General features: G+C 50.7%; 3 protein-coding genes across 9 annotated transcripts in view; all 3 read left to right on the top strand.

Moving 5' to 3' along the window:
• The window catches only part of TMCC1 (transmembrane and coiled-coil domain family 1), a 50,633-nt gene extending 48,936 nt beyond the window's left edge, over positions 1-1,697 (top strand). For all 7 annotated transcript variants that reach the window (XM_062500676.1, XM_062500675.1, XM_062500672.1 and 4 more), the window contains one exon: positions 1,083-1,697. In XM_062500676.1, the coding sequence (XP_062356660.1) occupies positions 1,083-1,397 (315 nt within the window). In that variant the 3' untranslated portion in view covers positions 1,398-1,697. The remainder of the gene's footprint in view (positions 1-1,082) is intronic.
• Positions 1-26,792, top strand: part of SEC13 (SEC13 homolog, nuclear pore and COPII coat complex component) — a 225,499-nt gene that overhangs the window by 65,026 nt on the left and 133,681 nt on the right. The window lies entirely within an intron of this gene.
• PLXND1 (plexin D1) overlaps positions 24,406-26,792 on the top strand; it is a 65,750-nt gene continuing 63,363 nt past the window's right edge. The window contains exon 1 of the mRNA XM_062500768.1: positions 24,406-26,007. Within this exon, the coding sequence (XP_062356752.1) occupies positions 24,406-26,007 (1,602 nt within the window). The remainder of the gene's footprint in view (positions 26,008-26,792) is intronic.

A 26,792-nucleotide genomic window follows, 5' to 3' on the forward strand; every position in this document is an offset into this window, starting at 1 on the left:
TGTTGCAGAGGGGAAGTCCTGGTCCCTCTTTTTGGCGATCAGTCTGGGAAGGACTGCTGCAGACTTGCGTATCCTATTTGCAGTTGGCCTATGTGTCTGGAAGAGGTGACTGAAGGAGGATTAGTGGAAATATTGTAACTTGGTATCTTCAAGAGCAGAAGTTTCTCTTGGTGTTAATTACCAGAAAACCTCTCTCCTTCTCCCTAGCCCCCTGTGTTGCATGTCACTGGTGTTTTAGTGCAGGTTGGATTGGTCCAGTTGGGGTTCAGCCCAGTGAAAAGGTCTAACAAATCCCCCTGAGTCAGTGGGGCTTTAGGGAGGTGGATTTGTGCAGGGTAGTTTTCTCTCTTCACCTCCTTTGGTTTTGCCTCTCCCTGTAGGCAGTTCCATAAATCTCATGCTTCTTTCCCTTCTAGCTGTCTGTCCCCAACCCTCACAGAGTCAGCTAGAACTGTGCCAGTGCCACAGCTTGCTACAGTCTGGAGAAGATCTTCTTCCTGCAATGGTAGCTGTTCAGGTGCCCCTCAGACCTTTCCCTGAGCTCACAGCTCACTAAGCAAGCAGAACACAGCTGAGCCTTTGGTATTTATTTTTGGTGACGTAGCTTTCTGCGAGTTTGCCTAGTTTTCTGCAGAGGGGTCAGATAAGCACAAGTGACTGCAAGGAAGGTGATGGAAGTTGAGGTTCTGGGAATGCACATCCCAGAGGAGGATGAAGATTTCTGGCTAGGCACAGTACCCCTGTCCTCTGAGTGGCCTCTTGGAACCAAAGCTGAAGTGACCAGGTGGCTGAGTAGCCCCTGCTTCTGGGCAGAAGTTATGGGGTTTGCCAGCCTGGCGTCTCCATATCAAGCCTTTTGGGTGTGGATGAGGCGCCATGGTGTATTGCAGGCTGCAGTGCCCAGTCAGCAAGGAGCTTCTCACCTTGGATATGGGAAATGGCATTGCTTTCTCTGCTCCTGCTGCAGGGCAGGAGCTCAGTGCATGAGCAGTGTGAGGTTGGGGATGGTGGTCCTGGCTTGGCCTGGTTGGTGAGGTAACAGCTGTGAACTTGAGTGACCCAGTATGTGCTCTTGCCCACAGGAGGCACTGGAAGCGTGCCAGACGCGCATCTCCAAGATGGAGCTGCAGCAGCAGCAGCAGCAAGTGGTGCAGTTGGAGGGGCTGGAGAATGCCACGGCCAGGAACCTACTGGGGAAGTTCATCAACATCTTGCTGGCTGTTATGGCTGTACTCCTCGTCTTTGTCTCCACTGTGGCCAACTGCGTTGTGCCCCTGATGAAGACTCGCAATAGGACGTTCAGCACTTTATTTATAGTGGTTTTCATTGCCTTTTTGTGGAAGCACTGGGATGCCATCACCGGCTACTTGGAACGATTCTTTTCTCCCCCCAGATGATGGTGGCAGGAATGGGCTGTGCTGCTCCCTCCTGGCGCTCTTGGTGAGCAAGTGTGGCAAAGATTAGTCAGCAACTACTCTGCTGAAGTTTTAAAGTGTCCGAGTGAATTTGTTTACATTTAGAATAACGTTTTTTCTCTGCAAGATGCATTGCAATAGTATTTTTTAGATTTTATTCAAGAACTCTTTTGGCGAGAATCCTGGATAATTTTTATGTAGCATGGTTCTCTTTGGATGCAAATCTTAAGATTCTTTGAAGTGTACAAAAGAAACGAATAAAATACAGAAATTTGGAGCATACCAATGGGCAATTTAAATTGTGGCTTGAACTACTGTACTAAACCTGTCAGGAAGAAGAGAACGTTGTTAGCTTAAGATGAGCAAAGCTCAATCTAGTGCACAGCCTTGAATGATGGTACCACAGCAAACCTGTAACACTAAACTTTTACTGTGAAGTCTGCTCACATTCCATGTCCGAGTGTATGCGTTGAGTGGTTTTTTTCCTTAAGAGAAAAACAACAACGTGTGGATCCCTCTCCCAGCTCAGTATCTGGGTTTGCCATTTGTGCTAACCTGACTTCAGTAACTTTCTGTAAGGCTGGCTAACTTGGCTGAGTATATGGAGTGGAAGCCTCATGCCATACACATGCACAGTAACTGCGCAGTTGTGCTACAGTATTTTGAAGTAGTCCTTGAAATACTTATCTTTAAGCAGAAGCCCTTGGTCGCACTTTTAAGGTTTTTTTTTAATACATGTATATTCACAGATTTAAAAATTGAAACAGCATACTTGAAGAGTGTAATACTCAAACTCTCAGTGCTTCCTTATTGTTTCTAATAGGATTTTTTATTATTATTATTATTATAATTATTATTATTATTATTATTATTACAGGGGGTTTTTTTGGAAGGGGTTGGGCGGGTCATTACTTTTTTTTTTCTTTGAAATAAAGAAGTGATGTTTTTAAATGAAGAAATGCGTGAGTAATTGTGAGCCGTCTTGTCCTGAAGCAGTTCTGAGGAGGGCAGAGAGTAGTTTCTAGTGTCAGCCTGTTGAATGCAGCACTGTCCATATGCCATTTGTCTGTCCTCCTGAGCATAAAGATGCAGCATCATGGAAAACATCTGTCTTCTCCACACCTTTTTATCATACAGGGCTTTTTTTTTTTTCTTTTTCCATGTGTGAAGGATGGTATGTTTATATTTTTTATTTACATGTCATTTCTCATTTCTGGCCTCAGGATAAGAGCAAGCAATTTCTGGTCATCTCTCCCTAGGGAAAAGATATGTTCTTTTGAGGAAAGAAATACTGACTCAGAAGTCCACTTAAGAGAATGGTTATCTCAAAAATAGTTCTAATTTAAAAAAAAAAAATCCCTGAAAAATGAAACCAAAGTTTTCCTCCTGTCAGGCTCTGGTAAGGTTGTGTCTGTGGTGTGCCATCTCCTCTTTTTCAGCTACAGGGGCCAGCACTTGGTGCAGATACCTTTGCAAATCTCTAAAGGAAATGTCAGCTTCAAGTGTAACCCCAAATCCTCACAATGTGCCATTGCTGGTGGCCTGTTGGTACAGGCAGGCAGCCCTTCAGTCCAAGGAATCTGCATTCATTCTGTGCTGGTTTTTAACTGCTGTCCCTTTCACCATAACAGTGCCAAGATTCATCTTCTGTCTTCGTGGAAAAATCCACTCCAGGATTCTGTCAAAACCATTTATGGTGTTTAGTTAGGTCTTATTGTTTTCCTTCCTTCCAGGATCAACTTCCCACTTAGGAATCAGATGTTGCCGAAGTGACCTAAACCAGCTGAAGTCATACACAAGCATGTACGAGATATGTACAACATACATATGCACACATGGGCATTGTGCTGTGATGCAGATTCCAGCTTCTGAGAACTTCCCTCAAACAAGGTTAATACCTTGAGCGTTTTCTGACTGCCAGCAAAGGCAAGCCCTCCACTGTCCAACCATCCTTCTTCCTTCTGGGGTTCTTCAGTAGTCACAGGAAACTCAGGTGCCCTTCCCCCAGGGATCCCAGTACACCTCTCTGTCACCATGTGTGCTAATCTGCTCCTATCCTAATTAAAATGCAGATTGTCATTTGCAGCTGACTCAAGCCAAAACTGCTTATGCTTTCTGCAGTGTCACAGCCAGAGCAGAGGTGTGTGGCCATTCCTTCCCTTGCTCCTGCCTCCAGTGAGGCTCTTCTCTAGTGACTTATTCCTTGGGTAACTGTCAGCTTCTCATTATGCAGGTTTTGTCAGAAACAAAGGTGTGGATAACAATAAGAACTAATTTGGTGCATAACTGAAATGCTTTGTTGCCTTTTTTTCTGAAACTTGGCCTTTGTATCTCTTTTTCTCAGTCTTGTTCACACTAGGATTGCTTAAGGTCGGTTTTTATGTGGTCAAATCAGGAAGGATTTAAGAGCTAGTGAATCTGGACACTCAGTGTCTGTAGTATTTAAGGAAGTGTTTCTCCCTCTTCTTTATGTCCCAATTTCATTTATTGTCTCAGCTCTGTCATATTCAGTAAATACAATTTGCTGGCTTGCCAGAAGGTTCAGGCTTAATAAAACCTGGCATCTCAGAACTCTTTGATGAAGGCCATATACATATGGGTCTGGGCTGTGTCTGTCTCTCTCTCTCTCTCTCTCTCAACAGTTTCTTCCATTCCGGAAAGTTGTCTGCAGTAACATCATGTATGATGCTGCATCCACTTCTCATATTCTAACACAACTGCCATGTGTTTTGCCTTTTGCACTAGCAGAACGTTTTGGGGTTTTCTTCCCTCTTCAATCTGAAAGTCTGTGATAATTTCTGATAGCTTAATGATGATGTTGGAACTGTGATTCTAGCTTTAAAGCTCCCTTTCCTTCTACATGGTTGTGTTTGCTTTCCTGATGGAGTGTTTCTGGATGATGCATAGACAATTACTGCTGTGGATGTGAGTGCGTGTGTGAGTACCTTTAATAGTCTCCTTTGTAGATAAAAACTTTTTAGAGACCATCTCTGAGTTGCAGAATGTTTCCCAAAACATTTAATATTCAGAGTTGAAGTTATTCAGAAATTGCTTAAATGTGTTTAGCTCATACTGCCTTGGCACAAAAAGGGAAAAATATAATGGACTGTGTAAGTTCCAAGAGCAGCACCTCCTCATTAACACTCAAGGGTTCAAGTGAAGTTCATCTGTTTTCCCCCACTTCCTTCAATATAAAGAAAAAAGGAAATCTTGATGCAAAAGAATTTACTTTATCAAAATTTTTTAAGTTCTTTTTTTTCTCAGCCTTATTAGTTTAGTTCAGTGATACTCAGCATGCTCCCAGCAGTTACTCTGTTGGTTTATTCCAATCCCATGCGTGCTTTGGTGGGATCAGATTAACTGTTGATTTACGTGCGTGTTACACTGGGACAGGAAAGCACTGTCTGTCAGCTTTGAAAATATGCATTTTTTTAAATAAAAAAGAAAAAAAAGAAAGACATTGTAACAAAAGAAGCCAAGCTACAAAGGGTTCAAGATTGGGTAGTTTTGCCAGTTTTTAAGTGAATTCTGAAAGTGGCTAAAGAGTTATCAACCCTGTGTGTCTGTGTTGTGTATGCCAGGTGGTATAGTCGTAGGCAATTGACTTAGCTGTAAGTGTGTTTTAAAAGTGTAAAAAAATAAACTCAGAAAAGAAAAACTCACTTGCACGGGTTGAAAAGTACAGAAATGACACTTGTGAACGTAACACTGTAGTTTATAGATCTTAAGCTGCTAATTGTTGAGAGAGATTTACATTTGTCTTGTCTGATTGTCACAGATTTATCTGTGGCACTTTTACTGTATATAAAAAACTTTAAATAAAGACCTCAGCTATTAACATCCGTCTAGTTTGGATCTTTCCAGAGGGGCAGGGGGAGGGAAGCGCTCTCATGGAGAAGAGGGGTGTGTCAAAACCCTAGGAGTTCAAAATGTGAGCAAGTTTTCCACAGGTCTGATTGTCAGACTCTATCCTACACTCAGACACACACAACTAGGGTACAACAAAATTAAACTGGTGTCAGTGTCTGGTCTTTGCAGGTAGAGGAAAGGACCAGCAGCATTGCATTCATGCTCATTGATCCCTTCCAGCCCCCTTGTGCCTGGGACAGCCTCCAGTAAGGGTCCCTGCGGGCACACAAGGGCTCATGCATCTCACTGTCTCTGCCTGCCTCCCTGCCACATTGACTCGGTTTGCAGGTGGGTGCAGTCAGGTGACATGACTTACCAAGAAGTGTCTGTTTCAGGACCAGAAGTTGGTCCTGCATTTTCCCACTGCTGGTCTTGACCTGCCCTGTCCCAGATGAGAAGGGCCCTTGCTTCTGTGGACTTTATCCTTAAGGGATTTCAGGGCCCACTTTGTGTGAGCTGCATATTTAGAGGCAGGTGCAATTGTAGCATGTGTCTCAGGGAGCTTGTGATGGAGCAGTTCCAGGCCTGCTCAGCTTGGATGAGGAAGGCTGCAGCTGGCAGAACAGCACTCCTTAGCTGAAAGCTCCCTCTCCCTGAGCAGAGGCAAGAGACTGCAGAATGTTGGTTGAGCCGCTGCTCTAAACAGAGGTATTTTAGCTACATTGTTTTGTAGAAGAATTTCTGAATCCTTTAGTATTTGTACAAACTGGAAGTGAACAGATTCCTCACTGGTGTGGAGAGGATACTCTCCAAGTTCCTCTTGGTTTTCGGTCATGTGGTATCGGGAACAAAGAACCAAGGAGAGAATAGAAACAACATTTTAGGGAGAAAGGTACCAACTCCTCACTTTTCACAGAGATGCAAGTACTGTAAAACCAGCAAGAGATGAAAAAGCAAAAGCAGCTGTTGGCAGGATTTTCCCCTCTGTAATCTCCTCACATCCAGAATGCAAATTCCAGCAGTTTATGGATTAAGCAAGTGCATGGTGCTGCTTTTGCTATAGTTGTCTGGCTCAGGATGGGACACAGATGTGAGGGTGAATGGTTCTGAATTATTTTGGGCCAGTCACCTGAGAGGTGCTGACTGTGGCTCAGGACCAGCAGGGGGGCATGGTGACCAAAGGTGAAAGCACTGGCCTTCTACTCCCATATCAACAGATTTAATCTGATAATTTAGGGGATTAGGTGGTATTACTCAGTATTTTGGTTAGTCTGTGGGAAGCCATTTGATAGCTCCACCCAGGTCCTGGGGAACAAACGGGGATATGGCAAGGGTACAGCCATGCTGGGTTGCAGCAGTAGAGGTAAGGAATTGGCTGGTGTTTCTCACTGGAGCAGTCATCCTCCCTGGCCAAACAACAGCATCTTGATGTGTTAAGAGTGGAAATTTTTGCAAATAGCCAGCTCCCTACCACAAAATACCCATCTTCAAGTTGTTCCTTAAACACCAAATCTACTGGTGTTTAGTGTTAATGAGTGGTTCATCAGCCTCGGTGGATCCTCCCCCACTGACTGGAGTTAGAAACAGGAAGAGGGTACTTTGCTGCCTGAGTTAGCAAGAAATGGAATTTCCCAGGGCAAACCAGCTCTGCTGTTTTATACTCTAGCCAGACCCCCTCTGAAATTAGGAATAAGAGTCACCTCATATGTGTTCTCTGCCTTTGTACCGACCTTGTGCCAACCCTGGCCAAAGGGGAGAAAATAAGTAATATTGCTTGAGGAGAAAGGCCAGAGCAGGGAAGATGCAGTGTGTTTTCACACTCCTTTCCTCCTCCTCCTCCTCAGTGCAGCTGTTCCTGTAGCCCTGCCTGCTTTCTGCTGATACTCCCTTTGCCTTTTGTGAAGGCATTCGAAAGTTCCTCCACTACACACAAAACAGCATTCTCAGATAGGGGTCACCTATCAGACCTCTGTTGTGACAGCCTGAGGACAACTCTGGCTCCCATTCATTGTTTGAAGAACACCTTTACACCTAATCCTAGTTGTGATCTGTAGGGAGGCTAGGTCAGAGAAGCAGGTAAGTGTGACACTAAATTGCTCTATCTGGTCAGTTAGCTCCTCAATTCCACCTGATTCTGGCGCTGCTGGCACATCTGTACATCAGCTGTGCTTCCCCAGTTCCTGAGGGTGAACAGGAGCTCTGGGCCAAGCCAGCTCCCGTTCCTCCTCAGTTCTGCTGAACGTGTCCCTGAAGGGCATGGTGCTGACACAGATGAGCAGACTGAGGGGGAGGCAGCTGCTTGGTTTGCTCTGGGAAAGAGCTGTGACCAGAAAGCACGGCTCATCCTTGTCTCAGGCACAGCCTGAGAACTAAACGGGATCTTTTACAAACTGACATCCTGCTTACCTGGGCAAAGGATCCTGAGGAGAGAACAGGGATTTTATGAGGAGCAGGTGACATTTCACTGATGGACTGACCACTCCTCAGCAGAAAACATCTTCAAGGAAGCAATACTCCTCGACCTTCCTTATTGTTGTTTTACACATATTGTAACAGTTACGATCCTTGCGACGGGTAGAATAGGCCTGTCCCACACTGCTCAGGAACTTGGGTTATGTTCCTCCAAAAATGTTCCTTTGAAAGATCGTTCGCTCATTTCAGACCAGCTCTCTTCCTCCATTGGGCCCCTCCGCATTTCCCTCCACCTTTGGGACTAGAGCGGCAAATAGGTGTCAGCTGGCACTATCTGTCCGCTCCATTGCTTTCCCAGCTGGCAAAGGCCGATTGTTGCTGGGAGCGGCCGGACTGGCCCCGGCGGGGCCGAGCGTTCACTACCCCGAGCGCACAGAGCCGGGCCAGGGCGTGCCTGGGCCGGCGGCTCCTGCAGTTCAGGCGGGGGCAGCTCCCGACCTGCGGGTGGATGCAGACAAATCCTGCCCCTTTCAGCTGGGGGAAGAGCCGTGTTCTCCGCCGGAGCAGGGGCGGCCGGGAGGGAGCGAGACCGCCTGCACGGCACTGGGGCGGTGCTGCTGTGAAGTTACAGGGATGGGATGGGATCTGGACCGGCTGATGGAAACCGTTTTGATCCCGGAGTTAAGGGGGAGGCCCTGACAGCTCCGACGGCTCCCACCCAAGCGACCCACGCGGGTCCCGCCGCGCCCTGAGGGGACTCACGACCCCCTCGGCTCTGGCGCCGCCTAGCGGCGGTGCCCGGCACTGCACGTGCGCGCCGCCCGCGGTCTCAGGCGACCCCTGGCGGCCACGTGCGGGCAGCGCGGGCGGAGCCGCGGGAGCCCCGGGCTGGGACCGCAGCGGCTGCGCCGGGCGTGACAACCGAGCCGTGCCGAGCCCCTGCCGTGCCATGCCGAGCCATGCCGAGCCCCTGCCTTACCTGCCGTGCCCTGCACCCCGCGGGGCCGGGCTGCGCCTCGCAGCGGCGGGAAGGTGCGCCGAGGCCACGGGAGCGGGCACCGGGAGCGGGGCAGCTGGCACAGCTCGGCCCGCCCACTCGCAGGCACTGCCGGAGCGCCCCCAGCCCTGCCCCTGACTGCTCGGTCCTGCATCCCGGAGCAGCGCTGTGCAGCGGGAGGGGACGTGGAGACCCGGACCTGCTCAGTCATACAAGCACCTCGCCGAGGCTGCTCGGGCTCCGGGGCATCCCGGACGTGCAAACAGCCCCGCTCCATTGCCGGGCCACAGGCAGCAGCTGCAGCAGCTCATCAAAGTCCCTGCGCTGGTTCTGTTGGGCAGGACCCCTCTGCCCCATGGTTCAGCATCACTACAGCCGTAACTCAGTGGTTATTACTGCTCGGATCCAGTCCTGTATCGTGCTGGCTCAGATGAGGAAGAGCCTCTCCCTGCTCAGGCTTTGCAGTCCCTCTCCCGATCCCGCACAGAGCAGCCAGGCCTCCACTCAGCTCCGTTGTCCGCATGGAGAGGGAATGTGCAGACAGAGGCTGCAGCTCTGCAATGCCTCATTGCTCCCTGCTCTGGAGGGAGCCATTCCCAGGGGTAATTGTTCATGGGACATGCTTGATGGCTCTCAAACCAGCAGTCACATAAGTCTGAATGCTCTGCTTCTGTTGTTAAACATGGCTGGGTCTGTGATTACTGTGAAAATCAGTAATTTGTCTGATCTGGACCTTTCCTCTCCTCAAAGTGGGGCTGGAGTCTACAAAGATTTGCTGACAAGCTCCTCCCTGCTTCATCCACTGCAGCTCTGCTGGGCACTCAGGCCTGGTCTCCTGCTTCTGCCTCTCCTGTTCCCATTCCCATTGTGGTGTCTTTGCTGGCAGTTCTGGCTCTAGAAGCTTGGTGTCTCCTCTGGCTCCCATACAACGTGCTGTCCTGTTTGCTGGCTTGTCCCAGAAACAAAGGGAAAACCATGCCGATCAAGGCTCCCCAAGGACCAGCCTCAGCTCTGCTCTACTGGAGTGGTGTCCCCACATTCAGAGCTCACATGTAAAGGAACTTTTTCTTGGATGCAGGGTAGCTTCCTAAGAGAAAAAGAAATTGAAAAACCATATGAATTTTTGAGGTTCTTTGAGAAGAGGACAGAGAGAGCGTAGGAACAGTGTCTGCCTTGATAAACTCCCCATTTTCTGACACGGGCTGCAGTGGCAGCACTGCAGAGTGATGGGGGCCCGAGGCGGCAGACAGGCCAGCTCAGCAGGCTGGGTAGTGCAAACAGAGCTGTCAAGGACAAGCTACCTATGTCCCTAGGGCAAGATAAGCCTTCGGAGGTTCAGCTCAAAGTTGTTTTCTCCCACTAGCAAAATGCCCATCATCCTTGTGCCACATCGCCCTCCGAGGAACTGCCAAGAGGCGAACCTTCTCCCAGGTGTTACCTATGTCAGTAATTACTGGGGGCAAGGTGTGGCCCCATCTGAAAATGGGGAGGCTGCAGAGCAGGGACTGTGGGCACTGAGCGTGACTGTGACCTGGGAAATTCAGGGAGCTGGCTGGGTAAAAGGCTTTTAATTGAGCTGCTGAAATCCTTTCCTCTCTCCCCATCAACAGAAGGAAACTGGGGGTTCTGCTCTCCAAGACAATGTATTGTTTTACTCTTGTGTATGGACAGTTGTGGGAGCTGCTCGTGGAACCCCGTGCAGGAATTTAAGGAATGTAAAAGGCAAACGAGCCAGTGTGTTCCATCTGACCTCAAGCAATTGAGGTCCTTCTGTGGGGAAAGCTCAGCCCCGCAGCAGAGACGAGCCTGGCGCTGGGTCTTGGCTCCAGGGACTGCGGTGTGCAAGGGCACAGGTGATCACGCAGTGTGGAGCAGTGGAGCCGTTCCTGCCGCGGGTGCTCGCGGGGAGCCTGGGGCCAGCTGCTGTGGAGGGCTGGTGGTACACAGGGACAGCCTCGGCTTTTTCTCTCTGCCGGCTGATAAGCACCAAGTATGTGCAGAGGAGCAGCGCAGCTGGTCTTGTCTGGTCCCCCTGCCTGATACAGAAACAACACACGGCACAGTCTGTAAGTCAAGATAATCGCCCTTGCTAGGCTTACTTAAACGTGCTGTGCACACGGATGTACCAGTGAGCAGGAGCGATAATGGCAGTGCAGTAGAGGGATTGCTACTATCTGGGTTATGAAGCAGCAGCTGGCAGCAAGGCAGCAGGTACTTGCACCCTGGGACCCTGCCCAGATGCCACCCTGGGGTAGTTGGAGCAGAGTCATGCAGACATCAAGCCCAAGCTCGGAAAAGAGGTGCTGAAGGGCTCCTCACATGACAACCAGCTTCCAGGGGGCTGTGGGTGGGTGAAGCCCCTCCCAGCTGGCTTGGTTCTCACCTCATGCTGGTTTGACTGTGGCTGTGGCACCTGGCAGAGATGGTCCACACTGTTGCCTTCTATTTTTAAGATTCCCCTTGGAGCATGCGCATGGAGTATCTACTGTCCCTGCAGATCTCATCAAGGCAATGGTGAGGCTCAGCTGGTGGCAGACCACTGTCTCCCTCTGAGATGAAGGCATTGAGAAAGGTTACAGGTCCAGAGACAGCCAAGGCCAGCCAGGACTGTAGTGATCCTCCTGGCTATACCATTCAGACCAGAGGCGTCACACTGGGGTTTCCCCTTGCTGAGGCATCTCCCTGCACTGAGACCAGGGACAGGATGGGACGAGGTCAAGCCAGGGTACCCCTGCATAGCCAGTGGACCCAGCAGCCCTGCTGAGGCCCCAGTGCTGTGTCAGCCACCGGCAGCGTGGGGAGCCTGTGCAGGAGTAGGGCAGAGAGTGCTGGTTTCCCGAGTGCCTCCCCCTAGCGACACCAGCCCACATCCAGGCTGCAGGCATGGACTGGGCACCAGGAAAGATCTGATGGCTAATGGGGTGTCCTAAGACTTACTGTCTGCTCCACTAGTAGCAGCATTTTAGGGCCCCACCAGACAAGCTCTTGTTCTCTCCCAGAGGTGGCAAGTTTGGTGCAGGCTTTGGGCAGGGAGAGGGAACAGGGCAGGAGCTGGCTGGATTTTCTTGCTGTGCCTCCTGTTTCCACTGCCTGTGGCCATCCCTCCCATTTGAGACCAGACCATGTTTTTTAAGGGAGCTGGCTTTCTTCTCTGTTAGCCTGCTCCAGCCCTGACTCACTTCCTTTCCCACTGCTGTGCCATTGGGAATGCTGAAGGATGTCCTTCTGTGTGCTCCCATTCTGGAGGCTGGTGGAGCAGGGACTGCTGTGCTTTCCTCTGTTTCCTTCAGCACAAGCAGTCTCAGTAACTTGTCAGGTCACTGATACAGGCTGAGGTTCAGGACATGCTCCCCTGATCACTGCTCCCCCACAGCCTCCTGAGGAGCATCCAGACAACACTAATCAGCGATTGGGTTTTTGTTTATTGCTGGCTTTCAGCTGGTGGGCTACTGCCCAGGTTTGGTCTGTTTTTGTCTGGAACACCTGCAACCCCAGGGAATTTCTGACCATACAGGCAGTTGTAACAACATACAGGTCGTGGCAACCCATCCCTGCTTTTTCAGGGGAGGTTCTGTGAACGGCTGAATATTTTCACCAAGTAAGCTTCTAACACATGCTGGGAACTCTGGCTAAGAATGTGTTAATTAATAAATAGGGTTCCTGCCAAGCAGCCTGGGAGGCCAGCCCTCCTGCAGCCAGGCATGGGGAGGTGAAATGACAAGGTCTCTGATGGCATTGCCTAAGGTCTCTTGGAGAGGTGGGAGAGATATTGGAGCATCTGCCATCCTCTAGTGCATCCCCTCTGTCTGTGAGGGGCAGATCCACTTTTGTCCTGGTCAGAAAAAAAAACAAAAAAGCACAAAGCCTGGTTGCTTTTCCACCTTGAATTACTATCAGCTTTGACAAGCTTTCTCTCTTGGTTCCCAGAATGTTGCCAGCTGAATCTAATGCTGTTGATTTGATAATATATCTAATCTGACTTTCTTGAAAATGCCCAATGTATCAGAGCTTCTGTTTTCCTACTTGAACCGTCTTCCCTCTTTGCCTTCCTTGTCTTTCCCAGCTGGGGCCAATCTGTCCGGGAAATAGTCCAATTTATTTCCATCTGATGGGAGCGGATCCCAGCTCCATTCCTTCCGTCTACTTTAGAGTTGAAATCACCCTAGGTCATTATTTTGAAATCCCTCATTTTCCTGCTCTGTATTTTTGCTGCTGCTTTTCTCCCTCATCAGAGGCATCAGTGGAAACATCTCTAAATATCTTTTTCTGAAGGCTCTTCCCAGAGCAGCCATCACGCAGTCAGCATGACACAGATGATTGAGGTCTAGACAAGGTGTTCCCCACATTTTAGACCTTCTTGTGGTCTGAGCACAAGCACCAGTCTCACATGTTGAATAAAACTTAAACTAGCAGGTCTGGGCCAGGCCTCAGTCTTTCCACAATCATTCCCTAAGGGTGGAGGCACACAGCACTTTCTGTCCTGTTGCCGTGGGACAGCCAGATCTCTGTTACTCAGCAGGGTGTGGTTAGTGGGCCTGTCTGCTTTTGCTCCTGAGGAGGTCCCCTGGATGGGCCCTGGTTCTGGCATGCTGGCCCTGCCACTTTGGGGGCACCAGTGCTGCTCCCCATGCTTGGGATTCTGCTCCACTGCCATCCTCCACGTGCCATGGTGCATACCTGGGGCTGCAGCTGCACCTCTGAAATGGGCCCTGAGCTGCTTCTAACTTTATTGTGGTGACAAGAAAATCACAGCTGAATTGTCCAGTTTATGGATCCCCAAGTTATTTAACTGTGATTGATAAGCCACTTGCAGAATGAACCATACTGCAGGCTTATCTGTGTAATCTCCGTTAGTGTGTTTAAAGACTGACAGGAGAGCCAAAAAAAAAATCCAGACAGAAAGATAAGGTCTGAAGATGCTGGGTGGTGTCTTGAAAATTTAATTTAGCAGAGAAAATATCCCGTCTAAAACCACATTATTAACTGCTGTCAAGTGACAGCCATTTGGCCTTCAAGTGCTGTGGATTAATTCAGCCAAATTGTGTCAGACTGCTCTGAAGTGTGGTGTGTGTTTGCCACGACCCAGGCCGTTCCCTGGGCTCTTGGGTACATAGAATCTGCATGATTGCTCTGCAATGGGGCTTGTCAGCAGGGACTGCAGCTGGGTTATGAATCACTTTAATTCGTCATGTGAGCTGGTTTCACACCAGCATCTCTGGAGAGAAAGTGCTGGAAAACTGGGGGAGGGAGGAGAGGAGGAATGTCAGACACTACCCCCCTCTTCTCCAACCCCCCGCCCCCGGGTTCTTGATGGAAATTATTTTCCCTCTCCACCAGCTAATGACTAGTCTTAATTTAATAGGATGGAGAGAAGTGGCCAATATAAAATGTATGTGTTTTGTTTTCACTTCTGAGTCTAACGTGGCCACAAGTCATAGTCTGTAATGATGGGGGGTGTTATCAGTCACACAATCTGACATTTTGCCAAAAGGTCTCTTTTGTCTCTTCTCTGAAGTGTGAAAACAAGGGATGCTGTTTCTTGAGTTCTGTAAAGAAAAAATGTGGGTTGCAGAGCCTTAAGGAGCCATTAGATGAAGGAAACCAAAGAAGGAAAGAAAAGTCAAGACCTCTTTCTTCAGATAATTACTTGAATACTGGACCTCTAGGGACACTTAATGGAAAACATTTTAGGAAGCACCTGAAAATCATCCATGGAAATTTCCTATCCTGGCCATCCCATTGTCTCCTGGATCCTTTCTTTATTGGGGTAATCTTGAGAAAAATCAAATATTCAGATTGTAATTTGATTTTCCCTTTATTTTGTATTTACTTATTCAGTTGCTGTTAAGGACAATAAAAATGAAATTACCCACTCCTGTCTGAGTTCCCTCAACACTTAGGTAAAGCACAGAATTATATAAAACGTGTAGATTCCAACTGCATGTTATCCTAAGCAGCAAAAGCATAAACTAAACATAAGCCCGTCCCTGGAGAAAAATTATTAACCCGCCAAAAAAATTACTCACTATGGGCAAGTAGACTTTTACAAGGTTGATTTTTAAGTGTGCAGATGAATGTTACAGCTGGTAAGAATTCATTAGTCAATGAATCCCCAGCAAAGGAAAAGATAAGGAGACAGAGATTTGTTTTTCCTAAGTGGAAAGGGTTCCACATTGTGATGCTGGGAAATGAATGTCATGATCTCTTCCTTTCTCAAATCAGAAAAGTGTTTGGTTGTCTGTTTTAGCTATAAGTTCACAATAAGATCTTCTGAAATTACAGAATTACTTGTTTTCTTCAATGGAGTGGTATCATTAGTCATCTTGAGAGACAGCTGTTCCCTAGAGAGGGGCAGGGAGTACAAAGGTACAATCCAACACTTTTTCCAGTGCTCCCCCTCAGCACTGCCTCTCCTCTCCAGGTGTGCCTGGAGCCAGGGACAAGCGTGGCCACTGTAGCCTGGTTTGTGGCTCTGGGGGCACCTGGCAACATCAGGGCTGAGAAACGAAATCCATCTCCTGCTGCTCATCCAGCCAGCCAATCCCTCAGCTCTGCCCAACAAAGTGTTAATCTGGCCTTGCAACAAGCAGCTCCTCACAGCAGCAAGCTGCAATCCTGGTAAACAACATATGTGAGGATGAGCTGGTGGAGCTGCCATAAAGACTTTTGCTTCTTCCAAATTCTGGCTCCCCCACCACACAGAGACCTGCTGTTGGAGCAAGCAGAGCCCACCTCTCGGCAGCATGAGCAGGGAGGCTGAAATGCAGCTCTGGTGCCTGTGAGCCCCTGCAGAGGGGCACACCTGGCTGTGCCTGCCTGCGTGCCCCGTGCTGAAGGCTGCTGTGCTCGGTGCTCACCTGCCTGTGGGCACCACCTTTACAACATGCTGTAGAGACCTACTGCTGCCCGAAGCTGTGCTGGGACCAGCTTCCTTAGTTACTTTGTATTTCCTGAATCCATTCACTCTTATGTTGGTTTTTCTGATGCTTCCCCCCCTTCCTCTGAAAACTGTGTGGAGGATGCACATATGAAAAGAAGGAAGAGTTGGCCCCTTAAGGAGGAAGTAGACATTGGTGCTCTTTTTCTTTTTTTGGTCCAATTCTGGAACAAAACAGCTCCAGCCAGGAGCTAATCTGGTTAGTCTTAGGGTGAAAAAGGTGCAAGGTTTCATGTGACGAGTAAAGTGGCACGTGGAAACTGATAAATTTTTACATGCTGTTGTCCCCCATCTCTTGCATGGGATGAGAGCTGGTAGATCTGAAGCTGATTAAGTGTGAGATCCAGCACAACAACAGAAGTGTTGGCTACCAGTTTCTTAATGGTCAATCTGAAGCTGGAGTATAATATTCTTTTGAAATTAAGACCACAAACAGGCTCTTCCCATTTTTTTTAAACAACTCCACCCCTTTCTATATTAAAAAGATTGAAAGGAGAACAGGTTTGTTAATAGTGCCAGAGCTGGAGCAGAGGTGCATTTACATTCCAAAACTTGCATTAGTGCCCAGCTGCAAGAGTTTCCAAGCAGGGCAAGACCCAGCAAGTCAAGGAGTTGGATAATTACACTCATTTGTCTGCTTTGTTCACATTGAAATAATTCAGGCAAGGCCACTGTGTCACTGGGATTCTCTAAGGTATAATTTAGGCATGAGATGTTTACAATCAACTCTCATTTGCATCAACTGTGAGGAAAAACAGCATTTATTGGCTATTCCAACCAGTGGGTTAACTACTAGTTTAACCACTAATGTTTATTCACCTTCTGCATCTGAGCAGCCCCATGGTCAGATCCTGCACTCTAGCTGCCCTGCTTACTCTGCAAGTTTCCTGCAAGTGAGAGAGGAGCAAGGCCAGGGTCTACCACTGTGCTTCAAATTTTGCAAAGCAGAATCGGTGTCTGACCCATGTGGGCATCTGTCTGAGAGTCCAGAACAGTCAGAGCAGTTGGGAAGCACATGCACATCCTTCTTCAGTCCCAGGAACAAGCTAGGAAAAAGATGCAGTTTGCCATGGGCCATGCTCTGCGTACCTGACAGTGGTGGTTACAGAACTGCTTAGCAAAAACCTTGATAAAATCAGTTTGTGAGCTAGGAAGCCTCTCCATGTGTGCCAGGATCTTGGAAAGTGGCCTCCAGACTGCTTTGTGGGAGCTGCACAAAGATGTCCAAACACTTCTGAACAAGGCTGCAATGAGCAAGGTGACAGATTGACAGATTTGATTGAAACTGGAAGTAAGTTTTGCTGTTTTTTTTAAACCTAGGCTTAAAAGACATCACTTAGAAGAGGAACATTGATCAAAAGATAAACCCAGTGCATGTGAGGACCCTGAAGGGGAAAAGTACCATTAGGTAGGATGAGGGAGCCTGTCCTTTCATGACAAGCTGTTCTCTCTGTCAGAGGGGGAGATCAGAAGATTAGAGGTCAGATCCAGGCTGCAGAAATCTCAGTGGTTCTGTCCATCCTGGATGCCTCTGCATGGGTTGCAGGGGAAAGGCTAATGACTGCTGGCTGTGGTGGCTTTGGTGCTGTTCATACCTCTTCTCCAGGAACTGGCCCAAGCCTTTCAGCTAATTCCTGTGTGCCAGTGTCTCTCTGTGTGTGAACGAATTTTGGGTGTTTAGCTGCCTGGCCTGAAAGGATTTTTAGGGATGAGAAAGGTCCCATATTTCATGGCACATCCTAAAGGCACCTAATGAAATGCATGTTTTCCGATTGTGACCCCTGACAGATTCTTGGTCACCTCCTCAGGTCAGCATTTACCAGGGAGGAGTTAACCCTGGGCTGGGGCAGACCCCACAGAGTGGGAGGGGGACTGACCTAAGTCCTGCCCTGGCTGCAGGTCATGCTGGGGACTGCAGGAGGTGGGAATCCCAGGTTTGGGTCTTGGAGGAGACAAAAGCTGACAGACCCAAATCTGACCTGGTGGTGTGTCACAGGATTTGCTTCCTTCCAGCCTTGGGTGAACAAACCCTGCCGATCCACAGCTCAGCTCAAGAGGCAGAGGAGCTCAGCCAGGCTGTCACCTTCAGTGCAGCACCTGCAGCTCACCAGCCCTTGCTGCTTACTGGAACTCATTATTGCTCTCCAGACAAACACCATGAAGTAAAGGGTTTCTGCCATTGCCCAGCCTTTGCAGGGCTAATGGGTCCTTTGGTTTGCTGGAGATATCACTCTGCACCCTGTGTAAGCAGTGTAACTTGCACGGTGCTTGGTAAGATTGCAGAGGGATTTGTATGAGTCCTTCTACCCCTTGTGGAGCAGAGTAGGCTGAGAAAAGGGACACCAGGGACACCCAGGACTCCTGAAATACACTGCAGAGCTGTGTACAATGTGATACATAGATGTGAAATAGCACAAACACTACTGCTTAGACAGAAAGATGGAACAGCTGAGCTGGCATTCAAGTGATAAAAGTACCCCACTCTCTGTGTGGTGTTTGTACTTTAAAATGGAGTGTTGCAAGGTCATTTTTACTACTTAGGTCGTTTGATTGACTTTTCCACTCTCTTCAGGCATATCAGCTGTGGCTGTTTCATCTCCCTTTGCTTTACCACTACTTCTGCTCAGTTTCAGGGTCACATTCACTGGTCGGTAAAATACTTTGGGTGCCCATTCCCCTGGATTATCTGGATAAAAAACTGGTTTCAAGTGTATAAGGATTCATGTGACTGTTTCCATCAGCACACTGCTAACATGACAAATTTTACATTCTTGACATTGTGATGAATTCAAACACAAGTACATATCTCATGTGGATTGTGCAGGGACAGTATATTTTTAAGTTGAACTGGAACCATCTGAGAACTCTCCTTCTGTGCTACAAAATTAAAAATGCAACCAAGTCCAGCATGGGGCTTTGCCAACATTTTAAATGCATACGTGCACACAGGTCTTTTTTATACATGTATGTGTTTGTGTGAGACTTTTGACTTATCTCTAAGATTAATGAATGTGTTTCTGGTACCTGAGCAATGTGAAAGCTTTTAAAACTGTGAGGGTCACCAGGGAAATGTTGAGAAGGAGATCACACTGTCTGCATACAACATATCCAAAAAACATACAAGCCAGCTCAGTGCAACATGGTATATCTTTTAAAGCAATATGAAACATTAACTAAAATGTTTAGGATTGCATTATGCCATACAAAACAAATAATACATTTACGATTAACCACATTTAACCCCTTCACTTCAAAGCGCAAAATGAGCATCAACACTGAAGGCTCAGTAAGCTCAGTGAACATGAGAGAGAATAACATTGAAGCCACTGAGGTAAGTCAAATTGGTTGGAATTAATAAGGATACTATGGGCTGTAATACTTTATTTGCAGCCTGATGATTATGCTGTGGGAAGGAAGGGAAGAAGATTAAGTTCCTGTTTAGTTTAGGCTCCATTTTAGTGTAGTCTGCTCTTCAGTAGTACACAGTTAAAAATGTGGTCTGTGAAATCCCACTGACATATTTTGGCAATAGACGTATCCTCTAATTGAAAGCAATTGTTGTGTTGTAAGCTTTCCCCTTTTCCCATTTGTTTTGGTTAAGAAGTAGTGGTGGCCTGTCTACTTAAACACATATTGAGCAACTGCTCACGGGGAAGTTAGCATATTGCAGAGCACGCAGCACGATCCTGCCTGACTTCATGGGGAAAACTTCCTCCAGGCTTTGGTAGAGGATGTTTGAACAAAGCGGGTAGGATCAGCCTTGCTGGCTGTTGTTGCAGGGCTTTGCTGTATAGGTCAGCTGGGGCTGCCATGTGTGAACCCTGAGGTAGGAGTCAGGCTCCCTTCCAAGGCAGCCAAGCTTTGTTTTGAGAAATCAGCATGGCCCCTCCTGGGAATCCCATAGGGGATGCTCTGCATTATGTTGAGTTCACTTCCTTTGCTGGGAGCCAAGTTGTGGATCCTTCCTGGCTGGCAGGCAGTCAGGACATGCAGGGCCTGGCACAGATAGGACATGGATGGCCCCCGTTGTGCCATAATGCTGCGGGCAATGCCCCGCAGCTCTAGGGGGTTTAACGAGCCCCTGCTTGACCAGCCCAGGCAAAACGTGTGAAAACCATTGCTAGCCACAGAAAGCCTCTAAGGCTGGTGCTGGCTGGAGCCAGGGCCCTGCTCTGCCATGCACACCTGCAGCTGTGCCTGCCTGCAATGCCCGTGTTGACAAGAGACAGCTATGGACGAGAGACTGTCAGTGGAACTGGGGTGGGAGGGACTGTGCTTCACCTGGACAGCACCTCAGCACAGACTGAGCTTCCCAATGATCAGAACTGGAGCTGCATTTGAACTCATGAGCCACATCTCCAGCCCTGACCAGTGTGAAGCTGGGATAGATGAGTGTTGAGTCCTCCCTAAGCCTCTAAGGAAAATAAAAGCAACAAGTCACCAAGGAGGTCTGGGGAAAACTGGGAAACCTGCTGATCTTGCATCCAGTGAGGGCCCAAGTAGTGAAAGAGCTTCTGTCCACCCACAGGGCCCAGGTCAAACCAAGCACAGGCTACGAAAGACATGTCTTTACTGCTTTGTGATAAACCTCCCAGTCCAGAAAGTCTTGGCATTATTGTGTGCGTGAACTTTCACCATCACCGAATTTGTCATTAACCCAGAAGGAAACCTTTTTGTGCTCACAATCTCTGTCTGCACAGCTCCTCTCAGGAGGCAAATCCCTCATGGCAAACACGTCAGCTGGCTGCATGCTGCAGACAAGGTTATGACTTCATTACACATTCTGAGGAGAGCAAGGCTCTATATTACACTAGGAAAGGCTCATCTTTGAAAACAAAGAGGCTCAAGAAAAAAAGGCTGTTTTTACTCAGAAAGTGGCTGAGGTCCCCATAAATCCCTCTCACCCTTGCTCAGACAGGGCTGGAGGCCAGCAGCATGGTGGCAGCAGAGCGTGCTGTGCCCTGCAGTTCCCATTACAGCATCTGCAGCGGAGCCTGGGACCACACCGGAGCATGTGTTCAGATTAAAGCATGCTGGGGAAGTGGCTGTGCCCTAGTCTCTCTGCTAAGCACCTAGCAGACTCCCAGTGTGCTAAATCATTAGGAAAAACAGTATTGACAGTCTGGTCTCATCCGTGAGCAGTGCCTGCAATACAGATCAATAACAATAGAATGGGGTCTTGGTCCATGCTCATCCAAAAATACACTGAGGATTGCTGATCAGTCTGTTTCCAAGCCCACTTAGTTCTGAGTGCCCCGAAGTGCCTGAGTGAGCACTGGCCGATGTATCCAGCCTGGTGGCTCGGGAGACTAACAACCGACAGCATCAGGGCAGGGTAACTAACAGGCATGGCTGGAGAGAATCTGCTAAGTGTGGTACCAGGGAACAGCTCTAGCTCAGGCAACGATTTCTCTGTGTCCAAGTGCTTCTCGGCTCCTCCTCATCTCACCTTGTGTTTCCCTGGTGAATGGCTCTTTGTTCAGAAACGCTGCTTTGGGGACAGCTTTATTCTGGTTATCTCTGGCCTGGGACAGTGGACACCAAGAGGATTACTCCCCTTTCTCCTACCTGTTACCTTCTGTTGGATAACCATGCATAGCCTCGGACAGGATGGAGAGAAGACAGGGACTGGACCCTTGCTCTGATGCAATACAGCTATCCAGGGGCCATTTTTCATCAGTACAGGTTTCTTAGATGGAAAGCAAGCAGCTAAAGAGATTCAAAATGTGTCTGTAAGTGTTTGAATTCACCTTGTAGTCGGCTGCCCACCTGCTCTGCAATCATATAGAAATGACCCAAATTGCACACTGAGGGCCAGGGAGTAAAGGAAATGAGAAAAAAGGGGACTGGCCACCTGAGTCAGAGCAGAAGCACTTTCTGACCCACTGCACTGCCAGAGCTGACCCACAACAGCTCTGGGGTGCTAGCTCCTCTGCCAGGATGCCCTGCAAGCCTGCTGTGGTGACTGACCCTGCGCTTTTCTCTGCAGGGCCATGTGGGGCAGAGGAGGGGCAGCTGCCCCGTGTGCCAGTGCGTGCTGCCCAGTCAGCCTTCCCGATGCACTCCTTGTCAGGCACAAAGACATGAAGCACGTTCTCTTCTCTCAGGTCCCTGTGGGTCCCTGCCACCAAGCAGCGAGGTACCGGTGGTCCTGCATGCCTGCCTGGTGAGCAGCTCCCCTGCTCTGCCCTGCCCTGGGCTGCAGGTGCTGGGCCAAGAGCTGCCACCTGGCCACCTCTAGTGCAAGGGTAGAGTCTTTCCCAAATCCACAGGGCACCCTGTACTTCACAGATAACCCCTGCTAAATAAATGTTTATACGCTCTGTATTAAAGTGATGAAATCCAGGGGTTTGGCAGCGTTGAGTCAATATAACCTGAGTAATTGCATGAGTAACTCATGTTTCCCCTAAAGGGAAAGTGTTCTTGTGTAAATATATTTATCAATAATTAAAGCAGTTCTGAGTTCTTGTGTGCACAGCCCTCTCCCCCTGCCCCACTGAGAGGCTGGTATCCTCCAACCTGCACAGGAGTCAAAGAGGAAGGGATTTTGTGAAGGGGTGATGGTCTGTGGCAAGAGGTTTGTGGTTTATTTTTGACCTTTTTCTCTTCCTGAACAAAAAATAATGGTGAGATCTGTGTATGAGAGATTTAAAAACCTCTACTACTCCATTAGGAGCATTATCCTGAAATACTCACTGGAGCTTATAACAGCCCAGATAATAGGGGTGGGAAATCATTTCTGGAAAATATTCTCCTCAAAACATCTTACCAGAAAATTGTTTCCTAACAACAACAATAGCAATAAAACCTTTGTCAAATAATCATTCAATACCACAAATATTTTAATTGTATCAGTGCAGATAAATGCTTGGCATAGGCAATAGGAGCCAGAGTTCCTGGGGATTGTTTTCTGACAGAGCAAGTACCGGATACCTTTGGGTAAGTCACGCATTTTTCAATGTTCTTTGGCCTATTTTTTTTTCCCTAATTCACCGTAATCTGGAACCTAATTTGATATGCCTTAAAAGGCTGATTTCACATGGAAGATGCTCTGCTGTCAGGGTAAGCAGCCATAAGAAATCCTAAAATAGGCAGATTAAAGGTTTGGGATGATGGGGGTTTATTTCTACGCAATTAAAGACATGATCACATTTAAAAATTGCTAACTTGTAGTTTAAGAAAAAAAAAAAGCCACTAACAACTGGGAGTCCCACATTTAAAAACAGCTAATAATTTTTAATTAAGGATATGATTAGCAGAGACAATGAGTTAGATAGCAAGAAAGCACAGCATTTAATTCAATGCAGATTTTCAGTGGACATGGCATGGCCAAGGCAGTTGTGTATTAATTAGTGCTCTGAAGAGGGTGAGGAGACAGGAAGGGGAAAGGAAAATTGGCAGGTGTAGAAATGAGATCAGACAGCAGCAGAGGATTTTTCTCTCCAGAACAGAAGTCGTGCAGAATTCCCATCAGCCTCACTAACATGTTTTGTATCACTGAAGTTCCATGCCACAAGAATGGGCAGGGGACTAAGGCACAGTTGGGGGAGAGGGAAGACAGCTCTCCAGGGCTTGCCTGTGCAGCATTTCCAGGCAGCTGTGACCAAACACCAGCCTCCATTTCCCAGCCTTGTTTTAAAGGCTGCCAGATCTCTGTGGATGGTGAGATAACTCCACGCTCAACCCTCACCGTTATGCTGCTGATACAGCTGCTGCAGCTGCACCGCGAGACCCAGCGCTGACTTTCCTCCAGCGCACGGCTGCTCCAGCCAGGTCTCTGCTCAGGTCTCGGGCTGGAGGCAAGGATGCTGTGCCCACATCCCACTCCTCTTGCCTGTAAGCTCTGCCAATGCTTCAGCCTGAAGCCCGCACACAGCGCTGAGCATTTAATGACCGTGGTATTTGCCATGCGCTGCGGCACACCCGTGTCCCCTCCTGCATGGGGACCTGGGTGTGTTGCCCGGGGAGTCCAGCCCCTGGGTGACCTACGGCTGTGCCCTGTGTCACGATGTTGCGGCAGGAGGCCCGCTGGGTAATGGGCTGGGTAATTGCCGAGGTAAATTCATGAAGCCTGCAGGGAGGGACGGAGATACACGGGCAAACAAAGTATCTGCTGCAGGATGCGTGGCTCCGTCTGCCCCCATCCCGGGACGGACCCCGTCTCTCCGTACAGCCTTGCCCAGGAGTGCTCCTCGCTCAATCTTGGATGTGTCACCTCATGACAAGCGATCGGTTGACACACCCGCAGACGGAGAGGAAAGCATCAGGAGTGGACCTCAGGTGGAGCGATCTCCAGTGAGGCGGTGGTTCAGAGGCTGTCCCCCTACATCATCCCAGTGTGTAATTTGGGAAATCACTTCTTAGGGTCTTCCTTGTTAAAGTGGCACCCGTTGGAGGGCTGAGCTGATGCGCAGACCGGTCTGTGATCTGCTTTTGACGAGTCTTGCGGGCAGAGCCGCTCTAGGGCTGGGGCCCCGTCCCCCGCCCGGTCCCGGGGGAGAGAGAGAAGGTTATTGCGGGGAGGATGTGTGGGCTGCGGGGGGCTGTGAGAGGGCTGCGAGGGGGCTCCGGGGAGGGCTGTTCCGCCTCGCCGTGCTGCTCCGCAGCTGGGAGAAGCGCTTCTTCCCCCGCCCCTTCCCCCCCGGCCTGTCCTGCTCGAAAACGCGAAGAAGGCAGAGGAGGGAAGGGGGACAGCCCGGAGCAGCCCCTCGAGCGGCGGGGGACTCCCTGTCCGGAGCCGCCCGGTGCCGCCCGGTCGGCGGTCCGGGAGACATCGGCAACTTCACCGCACGCACATGACGGGCCCGCGGCACCGGGACGCGGTGAGTACCGGTGCGGGGGCGGGCGCGGGGGCGGGCGGAGGGCGGGGGCAGGGAGGGGGCGCGGCCGCACGCCCCGCCGCCCCCCGCCGCCCCCCGCCGCGGCCGCCACTTCCCGCGGGCGTCGCTCGGCGGCGGGCGCTGCCTCCGCAGGAAGCGGCCCCGCGCCCGCCCCTCCCGCGCCCGGCGACGGGCACATGCACTGTGCGGCGCGGCGGCGGGATGGCTCCTGCTGCTGCTCCTGCTCCGGTCCCGGCTCCGGCGGCAGGCGCTGAGCCGCGGCCCCCCGCGCTGCTGCCGCTGCTGCTGCCGCTGCTGCCGCTGCTGCTGCCCGGCCGAGCCGCCGGCCTGGAGGTGCAGCGCAAGTTCCTCTCGCCCACCCTCACCAACAACTTTGCGCTGGACGGCCCCGGCTCCCGCGTTTACCTGGCGGCCGTCAACCGGCTGTTCCAGCTGTCGGGGGGAGACCTGGCACTGGAGGCGGAGGCGGCGGTGGGGCCGGTGCTGGACAGCCCGCTGTGCCACGCACCGCAGCTGCCGCAGGCTTCCTGTGAGCACCCCAGGGTGCTCACCAACAACTACAACAAGATCCTGCAGCCCGACCCGGAGCAGGGCGTCCTTGTCGTCTGCGGCTCCATCTACCAGGGCCTCTGCCAGCTGCGCAGCATGGCAAACATCTCGGCAGTGGCCGTGCGCTTCCCGCCGGGCGGCAGCGACTCGGTCGCTGTCTTCCCGAGCATGCTGAACGTCGCGGCCAACCACCCCAACGCCTCCACCGTGGGGCTCGTGCTGCGCCGCGGCGGCGGCGGCGGGGCGCGGCTGCTGGTGGCCGCCACCTACACCGGCTTCGGCAGCCCCTTCTTTCCCCGCAACCGCAGCCTGGAAGACCACCGCTTCGAGAACACGCCCGAGATCGCTATCCGTGCCCTGAACGCCCGCGGCGACCTGGCCAAGCTTTTCACCTTCGACATCAACCCCTCCGACGACAACATCCTCAAGATCAAGCAGGGCGACAAGGCGCGGCACAAGCTCAGCTTCGTCCGCGCCTTCCTGCAGCACGGGGCCGCGCCGCCCGCCCGCCGCCCGTACGCCTACCTGGCGCTCAACAGCGAGGCCAACGCGGGCGACAAGGAGAGCCCGGCGCACAGCCTGCTGGCCCGCATCTGCCTGGGCGAGCCGGCCGAGGCCACCCTCAACGGCAGCGGCGAGACCAAGAAGCTGACCGAGTCCTACATCCAGCTGGGGCTGCGCTGCGGCGGCGCCGCCGACGCCTTCACCCGCCTCGTCTCCGTCTTCCCGGCGCGGGCAGCTTGGCGCAGCCCCGCCGCTGCTCACGGCCCGGCCCCGGCCCCGCCGGCCCCCGAGGAGCTGCTCTTCGGCGTCTTCGAGCGGGCCGGGGCCGGCGGCGGCCGGGGACGGCCGCAGTCCGCGCTCTGTGTCTTCCGCTTCTCCGAGATCGAGGAGACGATCCGGGCCGCCCGCAACTCCTGCTTCGTCAGCCCGGCCGCCGGCATGGTTACCGTGCTGGACAGCGTGGTGCAGGGCACCGGCCCGGCCTGCGAGAAGAGGAATATACAGGTACGGCGAGCACCTGCCCGGGCGAGGGGGCGCGGGGAGCCGGTGGCTGGCGGGGTACAGAGGTCCCATCTCGTGTCCCGTCCCGCGGCCGCTGCTGTCGCCACCTCTCCCGATCTGGAGCGCATCCCCCGCTTTCCCCGGGCGGGCAGTTGAGCCCCACACCCCGCTGCCCTCTGCTTTCCCCGGAGACCCTCCCTCCTGCTCGGGGACAGCATCGTTCCCCTAACCTGAGCCCCGGTACCCCACTTCTCGTGGATTCCCTACGCGGCTGGATGTCTGTGGGCATCGCCAGCCCCACGTCCCGTCCCGCGGCGCACGGCCCTGCCAGGGACGGCACACAGGCTCCTTGTGCTCACGGCGTTCGTGGCAGAAGTTTGCCATTGTCACAGTTTGTTACTGAGTGGCCGTAAATGTTAGCGCGACACAAAGTCGCCTGTTTCCCTTTTCACTTAAAATACACGATGCTTGGGAAAAAAAGAGAGAGAAAGGCTGCTTTAACGGTGCATTTTTCCCTTCCTCTGGGACGAGTGCACAGCTCGGCTCCATCAAAGATCGTGAAAACATCTGTTTGATTTCGGAGGCGAGATAGAGCATTTGGGCTTGGGCTTCCCTGTGCAATGCCAGTGGCAAAGAGAGAGAGGTTTCCCATGGTAACCGGAGTGTTTAGTGTGGCATCTCCACTCTGGTAAAATATGTAGTCTTAATGCACTTGGTTCATAGACCTACTCTAGCAAAGTTGAACAGTTTTTCCCTGGTGGCAAAGTACAAGCTGCCTGACAGCTAGC

This window comes from Cinclus cinclus, chromosome 12 (genome assembly GCF_963662255.1).
Source record: "Cinclus cinclus chromosome 12, bCinCin1.1, whole genome shotgun sequence".
NCBI classification, from domain to species: domain Eukaryota; kingdom Metazoa; phylum Chordata; class Aves; order Passeriformes; family Cinclidae; genus Cinclus; species Cinclus cinclus.